Source organism: Onychostoma macrolepis, chromosome 13, assembly GCF_012432095.1.
Source record: "Onychostoma macrolepis isolate SWU-2019 chromosome 13, ASM1243209v1, whole genome shotgun sequence".
In the NCBI taxonomy this organism is placed as follows: domain Eukaryota; kingdom Metazoa; phylum Chordata; class Actinopteri; order Cypriniformes; family Cyprinidae; genus Onychostoma; species Onychostoma macrolepis.
The window spans coordinates 30,817,710-30,831,641 of NC_081167.1; the positions used below are offsets into that span (position 1 = coordinate 30,817,710).

At 31.8% G+C, this 13,932-nt stretch overlaps 1 protein-coding gene across 2 annotated transcripts in view; it reads right to left on the reverse strand.

The window, feature by feature from the left end:
• Nucleotides 1–13,932, reverse strand: part of LOC131552689 (kinase non-catalytic C-lobe domain-containing protein 1) — a 57,011-nt gene that overhangs the window by 21,391 nt on the left and 21,688 nt on the right. For both annotated transcript variants that reach the window (XM_058796621.1, XM_058796620.1), the window contains exons 8-16: nucleotides 13,576–13,647; nucleotides 13,318–13,379; nucleotides 13,087–13,245; nucleotides 12,106–12,183; nucleotides 10,111–10,201; nucleotides 8,701–8,863; nucleotides 6,013–6,566; nucleotides 4,625–4,763; nucleotides 969–1,252 (exon numbers count right to left, since the gene is read on the reverse strand). In XM_058796621.1, the coding sequence (XP_058652604.1) occupies nucleotides 969–1,252; nucleotides 4,625–4,763; nucleotides 6,013–6,566; nucleotides 8,701–8,863; nucleotides 10,111–10,201; nucleotides 12,106–12,183; nucleotides 13,087–13,245; nucleotides 13,318–13,379; nucleotides 13,576–13,647 (1,602 nt within the window). The remainder of the gene's footprint in view (nucleotides 1–968; nucleotides 1,253–4,624; nucleotides 4,764–6,012; nucleotides 6,567–8,700; nucleotides 8,864–10,110; nucleotides 10,202–12,105; nucleotides 12,184–13,086; nucleotides 13,246–13,317; nucleotides 13,380–13,575; nucleotides 13,648–13,932) is intronic.

Sequence of the window (13,932 nt, forward strand, 5' to 3'; positions counted from 1 at the left end):
GCCACTGATTATACAAACGCGAGTTTTGAGCTGATTTGAGAGTAGTGCTTGTGTGGCGTGTCTACGATCACAAATGCAGACATGTTAATGTTTACGGGGCACGACGCGTAAAAAGACCATATAAGTCATTATAATCAGTAATTACGTCCTCACTGAATGCAACAAATGCCTCGTTTATAATTTCCATCACACGCTTGAGGTATTCGGCCAAACACAACGCACTGGATAGCTGGCCAATCAGAGCAGCCCTTTAAAGGAATAGTTCAGCCAAAAATGAAAATGTGCTGAAAACATGCTCATCCTGAGGGCATCCAAGATTAAAATGAGTTTGTTTCTTCATCAGATTTGTAGAAATGTGTCTCTGCATCAGTGTCTCAGCAATGGATGCTCTGCAGTGAATGGGTGCCGTCAGAATGAGAGTCCAAACAGCTGATAAAAACATAATCCATAATCCACAGCACTCCAGTCCATCAGTTAACATCTTGAGTTGATAAAAGCTGAAACAAATCCATCATTAAAACATTTTTGAACTCAAATACAAGTCAATTGTTTGATCTGTGCATATTTCTCTCCTGATTCAGACCAGACCACTTTTTCACTGGAGCTGTTTTCAGCTTTTGTCTTCTCCAGATGTTAACTGATGGACTGGAGTGGTGTGGATTATTGTGATGTTTTTATCAGCTGTTTGGACTCTCATTCTGACAGCACCCATTCACTCCATTGGTGAGACAGTGATGGAATGCTACATTTCTCCAAATCTGATGAAGAAACAAACTCATCCTAATCTTGGATGGCCTGAGAGTGAGCACATTTTCAGCACACTTTCATTTTTGGCTGAACTATTCGTTTAAGATTAACCCGTATTAATTTACTGTTGACATTAACTAATAGCCAGCACAGCACTGCACAATCATTGAATGATTGATCAGTTATTTATTTTTCATGTTGATGTCAGGAGGCAGTCTTACCTTTGTTGTCCTCCTCTGATGTCATTTCCTGTTTGTCTCGTCTCCAGCACGTCTCCTCTAGGTTTTGTCCATCTGCTGTTTCTCTGTATTTAAGCTCATTTAGTTTGCAGCATTCCGGTTCTTTCTTCATCTCGTTCAGCTGGTTCTTCGGTCGATCTGAAGGCCAGAGATTTGCATTGTGGTCAAGCTGAGCCTTTTCCTCGCTGGACAAACGCTGTCTGGCGCTCTGGAGAGATGCTGCTGCCCTTTCTACTGCCTTTGAGGAGGGCTGTTCATCAGAGACGCTGAGAGAGAGAGAGAGAAAAACAACACAAGCTCTGTAAGACAGAACATTACACAGCTCAAAACATCTGAGCAAAGCCAATGAATAAACAAAAACAGCACAGCACAGTGCAAACGCTCACAGAAGAGCAAATAACACAACATTGTCCAGTAAAATGTCTAAACGTCTAAAGCCGGTGCAATTTACAAGCAATTTATAAGTAGAAAACAAATCAATGGATAAAAAAAAAAAAAATCATAATTTCTAAAAAATGTTTTTTTTTTTTTTAATTCATCAGATGTTTTGACAAGACAACATGACAAAAAACACTTTTTAGAAAAATAAATAAATAAATAAGAAAAAAAAATCAACCAGTACTTTTGCACTGTTTTCCAGTAAAAATATCTAAACATCAAAAGCTAAACTAAATAGGTTAAACTAACTTGAAAAAAAATCCACCAATGAATTTAAATAAACTTAATTCAAAATATTAATTATTTTTAAGTAAATGTATCTTATTTTAAGGATGTTTAAATATTTTTACTAAAACCTTTACCTTACTAAAGGTAGATTATGAACGTATTGTTCTGCAGTACAGATACAGAAAGCAACACAAAACAGTAATAAACTGTCTCCTAACTAAAATCTGCCAATAAAAAAAAACAAAAACAAAAATTTAATATATTATATTTATCCTGTTTTTTTGAATGTTTAGAAAAAAATATAGATTAAGAATTTTTTTTTTCAGTACAGATACAGAAAGCAAGACAAAAATAAACAATGTACTAACTAAATAAATAAAATTTGCCAAGGAATAAAAAACAAACAAACACTTAATTCAAGATATATTATCTTACATGATTTTGCTTCTTAATTAGACGTATCTAATAAAAGCACAACAAAAACACAAATTATATAAATTTAATCTATAATACAAATCAATTTTTTTTTTTTTGCCCTACAGATACAGAAAACAAAGCAAAAATAATAAACTAAATAAAATCTGCCAATCAATTGGAAAAAAACAAACAAACACTTATTTCAAAACCCCACTTAATTCAAAGATACCTTATTTTACACGGTTTTGCTTCTTCAGTAGATTTGTCTTGTTTTGGGATGTGTAGAAAAAAACAAAGTACAGTTTAAGAATTATTTTATTTTTTGCAGTAAAGATACATAAAGGCAGATATAAATAAATAAATAAATAAACAAGCAAACAAACCTTCTAACTAAAAATAAAAATAATAAATAAATTCTGCCAATGCATAAAAAACCACTCTTAAGTCAAGACACATTGTCTTACAATTTTGCTTCTTAAGTAGATTTTTCTTGCTTTAAGGATGTTTAGAAAAAACACAAGAGAAATATAGATTAAGAGAATTATTGATACAGAAAGGCAGACAAAAAACAAAAAAACACAATAAATCGTCTTTTAACTAACTAAATAAATAAATACTGCCAAATAATAATAATAATAATAATAATAATAATAAACACTAAATTCAAGACACATTATCTTACACAGCTTGGCTTTTTAAATAGATTTATCTTGCTTTAAAGACGTTGGGAAAAGCAACAACAACAACAACAACAACAGTTTAAGCTTTTTTTCCCCCATTCTGCCAAAACACCTACCAGAAAACTGCAGAATGGTTCCTTTATGCTTTAGCAGAGCACCGTGAGTTATAAAAACACGTCTTTTGATCGGAAACACGCTGACGCTCCAGCTCACCTGCACCGGCGTTTAACCCCTCGAGCCCCAAGCAGAGCGCGTCTGTAACACCCCGAGCCCTGTCTCCTCACAGCCGCGGATCGGACAGCATGTGATCCACTGTGAGAAAGACACTATTGTGTGTCTCTGGCTTCATGTGACGCTCTCGGAGCCAGAGGTAAGCGCTGTATCTGTGCCTGATCTGGAGGACTCTCGAGGACTCTGTTTCTATAGGGACCAACAGCTTTTCCTGAAATGATTCTGGCCTGATTACTGATGATGAGTGGAGTGGAAGTGGACATATATTTGTGTCTCGAGGGTTTCTTGAGAAGGTCTCATGTGACTGAAATTCAAATTCAAAGCTACAGTCGTTTGTGCATTTCAGAAAAACAAACCCGTATGTGATCTGTTCGATAATGATCAATCAGTTATCATTCATTCATTCATTCATTCATTCATTCATGCATGCATGCATTCATTTATTTATTCATGCATCCTTTCATGCATTCATTCATCCATTCACTCATTAATTCATTCATGCATGTATTCATGCATACATTTATTCATTCATGCATCCTTTCATGCATTCATTCATCCATTCACTCATTAATTCATTCATGCATGTATTCATGCATACATTTATTCATTCATGCATCCTTTCATGCATTCATTCATTCATTCATTCACTCATTAATTCATTCATGCATGTATTCATGCATACATTTATTCATTCATGCATCCTTTCATGCATTCATTCATTCATTCATTCACTCATTAATTCATTCATGCATGTATTCATGCATACATTTATTCATTCATGCATTCATGCATGTATTTTTATTTATTTGTTTTGTGTCTTGCAATCTGTATCTGTATAATAAAAAATATTTTAAACTATTTTTATTATGCAAGATAAATCTACTTAAGGAGCAAAACTGTAGGATAATGTGTCTTGAATTAAGAGCTTTGTAAATTAATTGGCAGATTTTGTTTATTTAGGAGACTATTTATTTTTATTTTTGCTTTGCTCTCTGTATCTGTACTACAAAAACTATTTTGTTAAACTGCATTATTCTTGTGTTTTTTTTCCTAAACGTCCTTAAAACAAGATAAATCTACTTAAAAAGAAACAAAATTGTGTAAGATTCACTGGCAGATTTTATTTAATTAATTGGTAAATATTTTTTAAATTCATTGTTTTCTGCCTCTGTAATGCAATTTTTTTCTTAATCTGCATCTGCTAAACTTCCTTATAACAAGATAAATCTACTTAAGAAGCAGAACTGTAGATAAGACAATATATCTTCAATTAGGTTTTTTCTCATTAATTGGCTGATTTTATTTAGTCAGTAGACAGTATTGTGTTTTTGCCTTGCTTTCTGAATTAACTGCAAAAATTCTTAACCTATTTTTCTCATGTTTTTTTGTTTTTTTCTAAACACCTCTAAAACAAGATAAATCTACAGCAAAACTGTGCAAGATCATATATCTTGATTCCTCATATAATTTGTCTTGGTACACTGCAAAAAATAAAATAAAATGTAGGGTTTTCCTACTTAGTATTTTTGTCTTATCTTCCAGTAGAAATATCTAATTATTCTTAAATAAGGATCCATATATTTGACTTGCCCAGCAGATGGTAAAGAGGGTGAAGATCTGGGTTTATGTGTTGATAATGCTCACCATGGGCATGAATGCTGGTTGATCAGACGGTGCAGGTCACACAGCAGCTTCTGATCCCAGTACAGATCACCGAATTTTTCCGTTATCGCTCGACAAAAGGTCTCAAACTGGAGGGTTTCTAAAGAGAAGATGTATTCTCCTGGAAACACACAAAAGAACTGATTAAGACTATTAACAAAAGTGGCATACTCTTACATAAACACAACAATTATGTAGTTTTCTTTTTTAAATGTATTTAGTTATTTATTGATAAACAAATAAACAATTATTTACCGTAGTCAACATTTGAAGCAGATCAAAAAAGTTAATCAAAGTTGTCCTAAGACAAGAACGCATTTTGGTTTTAGGACAACTTTGATGAAAGGTTTTGATCCATTTCAAATGTTGACTACTGTAGTTTATTTCTCTTAAAGTGAGCGCCCCTGGACTTTTTTTTTTTTAAACATGGGAAAGTAAATTAAACTAAACGTAAAAAAACAACAACAAAAAAAAAACAAATGTAAAATATGAAAATGTAAAAAAAAAAAAAAAAGCAATAAAATATGAATAAAATCAAAAATCTAAAAATGATACAATAAAAATGCAAAAGATGTTAAAAATATAAAAATAATCAATAAAAATAATATTTAAAAATAAAATGTACAAAATGTAAAAATAATAAAATAATGTTAATATAACGAAATAAAATACAATTATTAAAACGTAAAATATGTAAAACAAAATAATTATTAAAAAATTAAATGTAAAAATTAAAATATAAAACCTAAAAAAATAAAACAAGAATAAAAATGTAAAATAAAATATGTAAGAATGATACAACTAAAAATAAAATAATAAAATCTAAAACCAAATAAACATATTAAAATAAAATGTGTAAAAGTATAAGTATAAGTAAAATATGAAGAAAAACACGCCAAAACAAAATCGGCTAAAAACACATCTTTATCTGATACTCTAACTCTAGCACTCTCTATTCTAATTCTATTCTATAAAAAAAAAACTTGCCCCTTTTAGGCTTGCACTCTATTCATTTACTAACTGCTTCTTTTCTTAAAAAAAATAAATAAATAACACTAGCTTCTCTATTATTTTTGTATTCTATCTATTTGTTTTCGTTTTATTTATTATACAATTAACAAAAATCAAAAATAAAAGGCCTCTAGCACTAGCTTGCTCTCTTTTCTTATCTGTTTTCTTTTTATTTATTATATAATAATAAAAAAAAAAAACCTTGCTACTTTGTGTACTGCATTATTATAGCACTTGCATATTATTGCTCTTTTGTTGATTTTGATTACTTCCATTTGGATAAAAGCGTCTGCTAAATGACTAAATGTAAATGTAGAAAAGTTAAAATAAGTCTTTAAAAAAGCTAATTAAATTTGTACCCATAGCCAGATCTTGGACTCCATTCTCGAGGTAGCCATCAAAAGCGAACTCTTCTCTGAGCAGCTCGATGATGTGCTGCAGACGCGAGCGTTTCATACAGTGATGCTCAGCATTGAGCTGAACTCTTATATCTGTCCCCGAGTCTCTGTGGGTCACACAGATGCTTTCATTCCTCACACTGCCAGCAGAAGATTCCAGTGGTTCTGTGATGAAGTGATCCACGCCTGTGATTGGCTGAAGCACGGCGATCTGAACAGGAAGTAGTGTCAGACTTCCTGTCAGCGGGTCTTGCTGTAGCAGGAAGTTTTTACAAATCCCATTAGCACAGGACAAGGCAGGGAAGTGTGGCTGGCTGTCTGTTTCTTGATTGGTTATTTGAGGAGTCACTGGAGGCGGAGAATTCACAAGAGTCTTACAGCTGGATGATGATGAATAACCGACGGAGAAAACACCAGCCATCCCATCATCCTCAGCGCCGCTCTCTTCCTGTTCATCTGGCTCTCGCAGGATCCTTTCATCTGTGATGTCCTCAACAGAGAGTCCACTGACAATCCTGGAAAATAATTCAAACAAGAACATTAGAACGTAAACCTGAGTTCAGTTTTAAGGTCAACTTTAGGGGTTCAGACCAGAGTTATTGTTAACTAAAACTATTTTACTATTTTAGATCGGTTCGGTTTCAGTTTAAGTCGAAGTACTTAAATTTCTAATAGCAAAAAAAGCTGTGAATTTATGACAAAAATCATAATAAATAAATAAATAAATATATTTAAAAAAATAAAAATAATAAAACAACAAAACAGAAATTTCAAAATGCAACACTTTTTCAAAAAGTAACAAATAAAACGTAAAATAAAACTATGTAAAAAAAATCTAATAAAATGGCGTGTCAACAGACTGTTCACTGACAATGCTTAAAGCTGCAGTCCGTAACTTTTTGTGTTAAAAATGATCTGAAATCAATATTTGAGCAAGTACATAACCAGCCAGTGTTCAAAACTATCGCCTTACTTTAGCCAGATTCACAACGGTTAGCTTATAATAATGTGGTACTGGTAGGAATTCACGGGAAATTCGAGCATGGCGCTGCGTCATTACGTCACGTCTGTAAACATAAAGAAGTTGTCCCGGCTAGTAGGCTATCTCATGTGAGGATCCTGGAGGTGATTATAGCCTTTTCTCACAGCAGCTAGAATAATTAAATGTATCATTTTGATGGCGGATTGTAATCCAGAAAGGATTACGTGTTTATGTGATTATTAAAGGATTATTTCATGTGAATGAAATTAAATTATATTCCAGTTTAAATGTGCTTCTGATTACAGATAGCCTGGGATTACACAAGATTTGTATTTTAAAGAAAACCAGTTTGAAGGAAGCATAGTTTGCTTTTTGGGTTAAAAGAATTTCTTAATATGAAATTCGAAAGGCATGACAATTAGATTAGACTGTACAGAAATTGAAATCTACACGCTAATACTCACTATACTCAGTCACGCAATGCTGATGTTTTTAACATTAATAATTTGAGAATAAATTATAACAATAATAATAATTTACACAGTTTGATGTGATATGAGCTAACTGATCTTTAGATTAAATCACCATTGGTAGCGCGATTTATTGTAATGCTTTTTTCTTCAGTTGGTCAGAACAAACGTGGCAGACTTGATACTTACTTGTTCAGATAACAATATATGGTGAAAAGTCTTATTTGGGTCATATATTCCAAGACGTAGGCTAGAATCTGTGATTCCTGAGTACAGTAAACATCCACACCGGTGCGGTGACTGACTGCCACACATTCACCTCAAAACATTAGATTAAACATTAGAGCTGTGCCGGAGCACAACCCACGCAAGCAAGATAATTCCGCACAGAGCTGCAATTCCAGGTTTTCAAACAGAGATGGCGACAAAGAGGCAAAACTTACAGACTGCAGCTTTAAATATATTTAAAACAAGAACATTAGAACCTAAATCTGACTTCAGCTATAAAGTCAACTTTAGGGATCCAGATCAAAGTTAATGTCATTAACTAAAACTAAAAGTATTAAAATATTTTTGTTAATTGAAAAATGAAATAAAATAATTAGATGAAAAACTTATTTCATGTTGCCAAGGCAAAATGTCTTCTTTTCATTTAGCTTAAATTGAAGCACTAAAATTATGAACTGGAAATGAAATAAATAAAAACTGACATAACAATAAATTAAACAAATAATAATATTAAAAAAAAAAAAAAGCAATACAAAAAAAATTACAAAAGCATATAAAATAGCTAAAAATGTAACTACACAGAATGAAAACTAAAAGTATATAAATAAAAACTAATTCTAAATATTACTATTAAATATTAATTAAAATATTAAATAACACTTGTAAAGATAGATAATATTGGACTTTATAAAATATGATCTCCTTTGACAACACACCTCGATCTCAGTGGTTTGGAGAATTTGATAATTCCTGGTTTGCAAAAATTGACTGATTTGAAGAATTATTAACCTGGTTAAAATGTGTCAAAGTGGTCCAAAACTAACAGCATTCACTGTCATTAATCAGCATATTGTGAACACAAGTAGCAAAGTCCCTGATTCAATAATTCACTGATGACTCAACTTCATGCAAAATAATAACGCATTCTGGGATTCCCTGAAATCAGTGAGTGTGTTTGTGCAGACCTACAGCTCGGACTGCGGGTGATGAGTCAGTATTATGGGGCTGAAGTGTGTGGCAGGAGAGGTGAAAGCCTCGGGCAGTGTGACGCTGCTGGAGGATTCTGGGTAATGATGAGGAACTGGACCAGCTACAGGCTCCAACCGGCCCTCGCTGGCCAACGGGACAAAACCTGAGAGAAAGACAACACAAACACACACACCTGCAGATTAACACCCAACACGTGAAGGACAATAATATACAGCCCACATACAGTTATTACACAACAGGGTGGATCTCATGAAAGACGTGTGCAGATCACATTTCACCCTCAAATAAAAAATTATATTTTACATAATGAAAATGACATTATTTTAATGGTAAAAGCACATGTCCCCTCAAAAAAACACACAAAAAAAACCTCATTACGCTAACGTAGCCAGATGTTTTACTTTTGAGTATATACATATACATGTACATACATTCATATAATTACATTTACACTATATATATATATATATATATATATATACATACACACATACATTATATATATATATATATATATATATATATATATATATATATATATATATAGTGACATAAGACAATTCAAACAAAGGTATAATTTGTGTGAAAATGTGTCCTACTCTTATATAAACATTACAATTATTTAGTAATTTAGTTTATTTCTCTTAGAGTCAGCTCTATGTGAATCTATAATGAAAAAATCTCGCTAATGCTCTAAGGCTCTATAATGAAAAAATCTGTGATTTTGACAAAAACATAGAACTAAAGTTTGAGCCAGGGTGTTTTTATTTTTATTTTTTTTTTTTTTTAACATGGACAAGTAAACTAAAAATAAATAAATTAATTAATTAATAATAACAAATTTGAAAATAAGAAGATAAAAAAAGAATAAAATGTACAATAAAATATTTAAAAATAATACAATACAATACAGTAAAAATAAAAATGTAACATTGTGAAAAAGTAAAATAATATTTTATAAATTAAAATAATACTTAATAATATAAACATAAAAAATTAAAAATGTAAAATATGTAAAAAAATAAATAAAAAAAAAAAAAAAAATGTAAAAAATACACATAAAAATGTAAATGTATTAAAATAAAATAATAAAATGGAAAATAAAATTTGTAAAACTAAATATTTTACACACACACACACACACACACACACACACGTACATACATGCACATATATATATCTTTTTACAGTAAATAAGTGGGTAAAATGTGCTTAATTGATGAAAATAATAATACTAATTTAAATATAGGCTTTCTTCATGCACAAAATAATTTTTCTTCTTTCTTTTGATTTTAGGGTGAAATATGACCTGAAAATATTCTGAGAGTTGTGAGTTTGATCTATTTAATCTGAAATGTTAAAAATGCAAATTGACAGAATGAGTCGCACCTGTCTTAACTTCTCCCAAGTGTGGGTCAGATGGGCTTTCAGCACACTCAGGAGAAGATGATTCCTCTGTATCTCTATTCCCATCGAATGCCTTCAATGAAAACCGGACTTGTTATGAGAAACTTGTTGACTGAAGTTCATGCATTAAGACAGGAAAGAGTTACAGAAGAGCATTTGGATTGACTGCTGTTACGCTGATGCGAGAAGCTGGGATTTATTCTTCATTTGTTTCTATTTTTATTGGTGACCCTGGACCACAAAACCATTTACATTTATGCATTTAGCAGACGCTTTTATCCAAAGCGACTTACAGTGCATTGAGGCTATACATTTTTTTTTTATCAGTTTTTATCAAAACCAGTCATAAGGGTCAATTGAGATTTATACATCATCTGAAAGCTGAATAAATAATCTTTCCATTGATGTATGGTTTGTTAGGATATAGGACAATATTTGGCTGAGATACAACTATTTGAAAATCTGGAATCTGAGGGTGCAAAAAAAATCAAAATATAGAGAATATTGCCTTTAAAGTTGTCCAAATGAAGTTCTTAGCAATGCATATTACTAATCAAAAATTAAGTTTTGATATATTTACGGTATGAAATTTACAAAATATCTTCACGGAACATGATCTTTACTTAATATCCTAATGATTTTTGGCATAAAAGAAAAATGGATAATTTTGACCCAAACAATGTATTGTTGGCTATTGCTACAAATATACCCCAGCGACTTAAGACTGCTTTTGTGCTCCAGGGTCACATTTTGTCTAAATAATTTTATTAGAAACCTCTGAGGCAAAGTTGATACTTAAGGCAAGACATTGTGTTTTTCATGCACTGGTGAATTTTGAGATTTTGGGCTATTTGGCTTTTCATAACGTGTTTTATTTGTATTTTTTTTTCAGACTAGTAGACAGAAAATAAAAAAAGGCTATTCTCTCAAAATGAGTTTGTTTCTCCACTCCAGTAACACTTACATCAAATCTTAGAGTTTTATGCTTATCTATATTCTGAAGGTTTTTATAGAGGGGTTTGTTCTTTTAACATTCAGACTGGTTTATATAAACGTTTTACTCCTCAAAACATGGTGAGATTATTTTTTTTCTACAGACAGTATTTTCTGAATTATGGAGTGATAAAGACAAATCCAAAATCCCATTTACAAAAGCCTTTAACTCTAATATGTCAACAAAATCAAACAATAATTTTAAACTGGAACATTAAGATTTCAGTTCTGGAAATGTACACTGAAAAAATATACTACAATATACATGTTTTTTTTAAGGTATGTGGTTGCAAACAATTTATTTTAGCTACATTTATAAAAAAAAAAAATAAATGTGAAAGTTAGCCAACTAAATTTGTTTATTTAAATGTAGCTGAAATACACTGATTGCAGCCACTTACCTTAAAAAAAGTAAAAGTAAATTCAATGAATAATTTTTTTCAGTGTATGCAAGTTAATGCATATTTAATTATTTAGAGCCTCATTCACATATTTAAACATAACATTTTAGAAAACTTGTAATATAAAAAAAGTTTGCAATTCTTAATGCAATCAATCTACTGGAGAAGTATGGTGATAAATATTATTTTTTTATTTTTTACCTTACTCACCCGTGTCTTGCCTTAAACGCAACCTTTGATCAATAACATTCCTGTGGGAACTTATGAAAAAATCATGACTATTTGGAAGCCGGAGTCAAAACAATGTGTAGCAGATGTGCAAATAGGACACAGAAATGACGTTGGATGGTTCGGTGCCTACGAGGGCATCTGTTTGCCGCTGATATCTCCGGATTGGCATGTTTAATGCAGCAGAAGGAGGGACAGATTCAGGCAGAGATGATATTTCTGAGACAGTTGGAGGCGGGTGAAACACACAAACAGAAGAGACTCTATAAAACCGAAAAGACAAGATCACAGGACTGTTGAAACCCTGCCCCGCGTGACTCCTTCAGATCTGTGTGAATGAGGTGTGACGCTTCACCTGCTGAACTCGGCTGATGATCTGCGTCCACACGCTCTCGGCATTCGTTGCCTGGCGGGAGAGGTAGTCACAGCAAGACTGGAATATAACAGCCGACATAAAGCACATTAGCATCGGCAAACAGCCTGGATGCATATGTTACAGGAGAAAACAGAGATTGTGTTTGGATGAAAAAACAGAAATGCATTCAATGCATAAAGAAAATGAAATCTAATTTATGACCATTAAGACTGTAATTACATTGTGACATTAATTTCAGGACAATTACACAAAACTTTGCCCCAAATTTGCATTACAGTAATACTAAACATATTTTACTCTAATTCAGTAATTAAACTCATCCTTTCTGGACAAAGTGTTTAATGAATTATTAAAATCAGAATTTATTTAATTTAAATGATACATCATTATATAAATAATAATACAATAATAATACATCATCTCTCTCTCTCTCTCTCTCTCTCTATATATATATATATATATATATATATATATGTTTTACTATATTACTTCATTTTTCTTTTTTCATAATGTCAAGATTTTTTAAACTGCACACACACACACACACACACACATATATATATATTAAAATTTAGACTTCATTTTCTTTTTTTCTTTTTTTCTTATTTATTCATATTAACAAATAATTTATTATAATAAAATTAAAATTAAATAAATAATTATACATATATAAACGTATACAAATATAATTTACTATATAGATCCTGAAAATACACATACTTTTTCCATGAAAAATAATAAAATATTTTTAAAACTATACACACACACACACACACACACACGTATATAAAGAGAGAGAGAGAGAGAGAGAGAGAGTTAATTTTAGTTTTTTTGATATTTTTTTCTTTATAATAAATATAATACTCTTATATAACCTTATCCTATATTTTGGAGTGAAATATTACTTTAAGCATGACTCCACATTTTTTAATGGCTAAATGAACGATCATTCTCAAGTACCTTTTTCGCCATTTCAATAGAAGGTCTTTCGATTGGAGTTCTTTTGGCCATCTCAAGCAGAAGTCTCTTGAGTTTTCTCGGCATGGCCAGCTTTTGATTGGGAGACAAATTAAACTTGGCTGTAGCCCAGAGAACAGCTGCTACCCCATACACACATGCCTAGAGACGAGCAAAAACACACTGTAAACCACCTTCATTTAAACAGACGACAACTAGTAGACAGCAACAAACCTTTTCTGTCACAATTCCATGCTCTTGAAACTCAGGAGCCAGAAAAAATGCATCACAGGAGGCTGAGAAGGACAACAGGAACAGAATTAATGAACTAATAACCATTAAAATAATTGCATTCACTTAAGAACATGTGAGCATGGTTCTAAAGCGTGAGTTATTCTACATGTAAAGTTGCTGTCTGTTGCATCTAACATTGACGCTTCATTAGCAGCTGTTGAGTCGTGATGGTAATGAGATGTTCTGTAGTTCTCGTACCTGAGTTTTTAGGTCTCAGAAACAGCATCTCTCCTTCAGAGCCCACATACACCGAGTCCAGACACAGGTAGTCTAATGTAACATAGAGCACAGTTATGCTTCTCGAACACAGAGACCACGTAAACATGGAGAAAACAGTTGCTAAATAAATACCAGTATTAGTTTGTGTTAAATGGAGATGGTTGGTAACACTCTCTAACTATCTGAATGTGCGAAGTTGGCAAATAACATTCAACATTCAAGATTTTAAGTTTAAAATGTATAGGGATGTCAAGTCACTTTAAAAAAATCAGCATATTAGAGTGATTTCTAAAGGATAATGTGACACTGAAGACTGGAGTAATGATGCTGAAAATT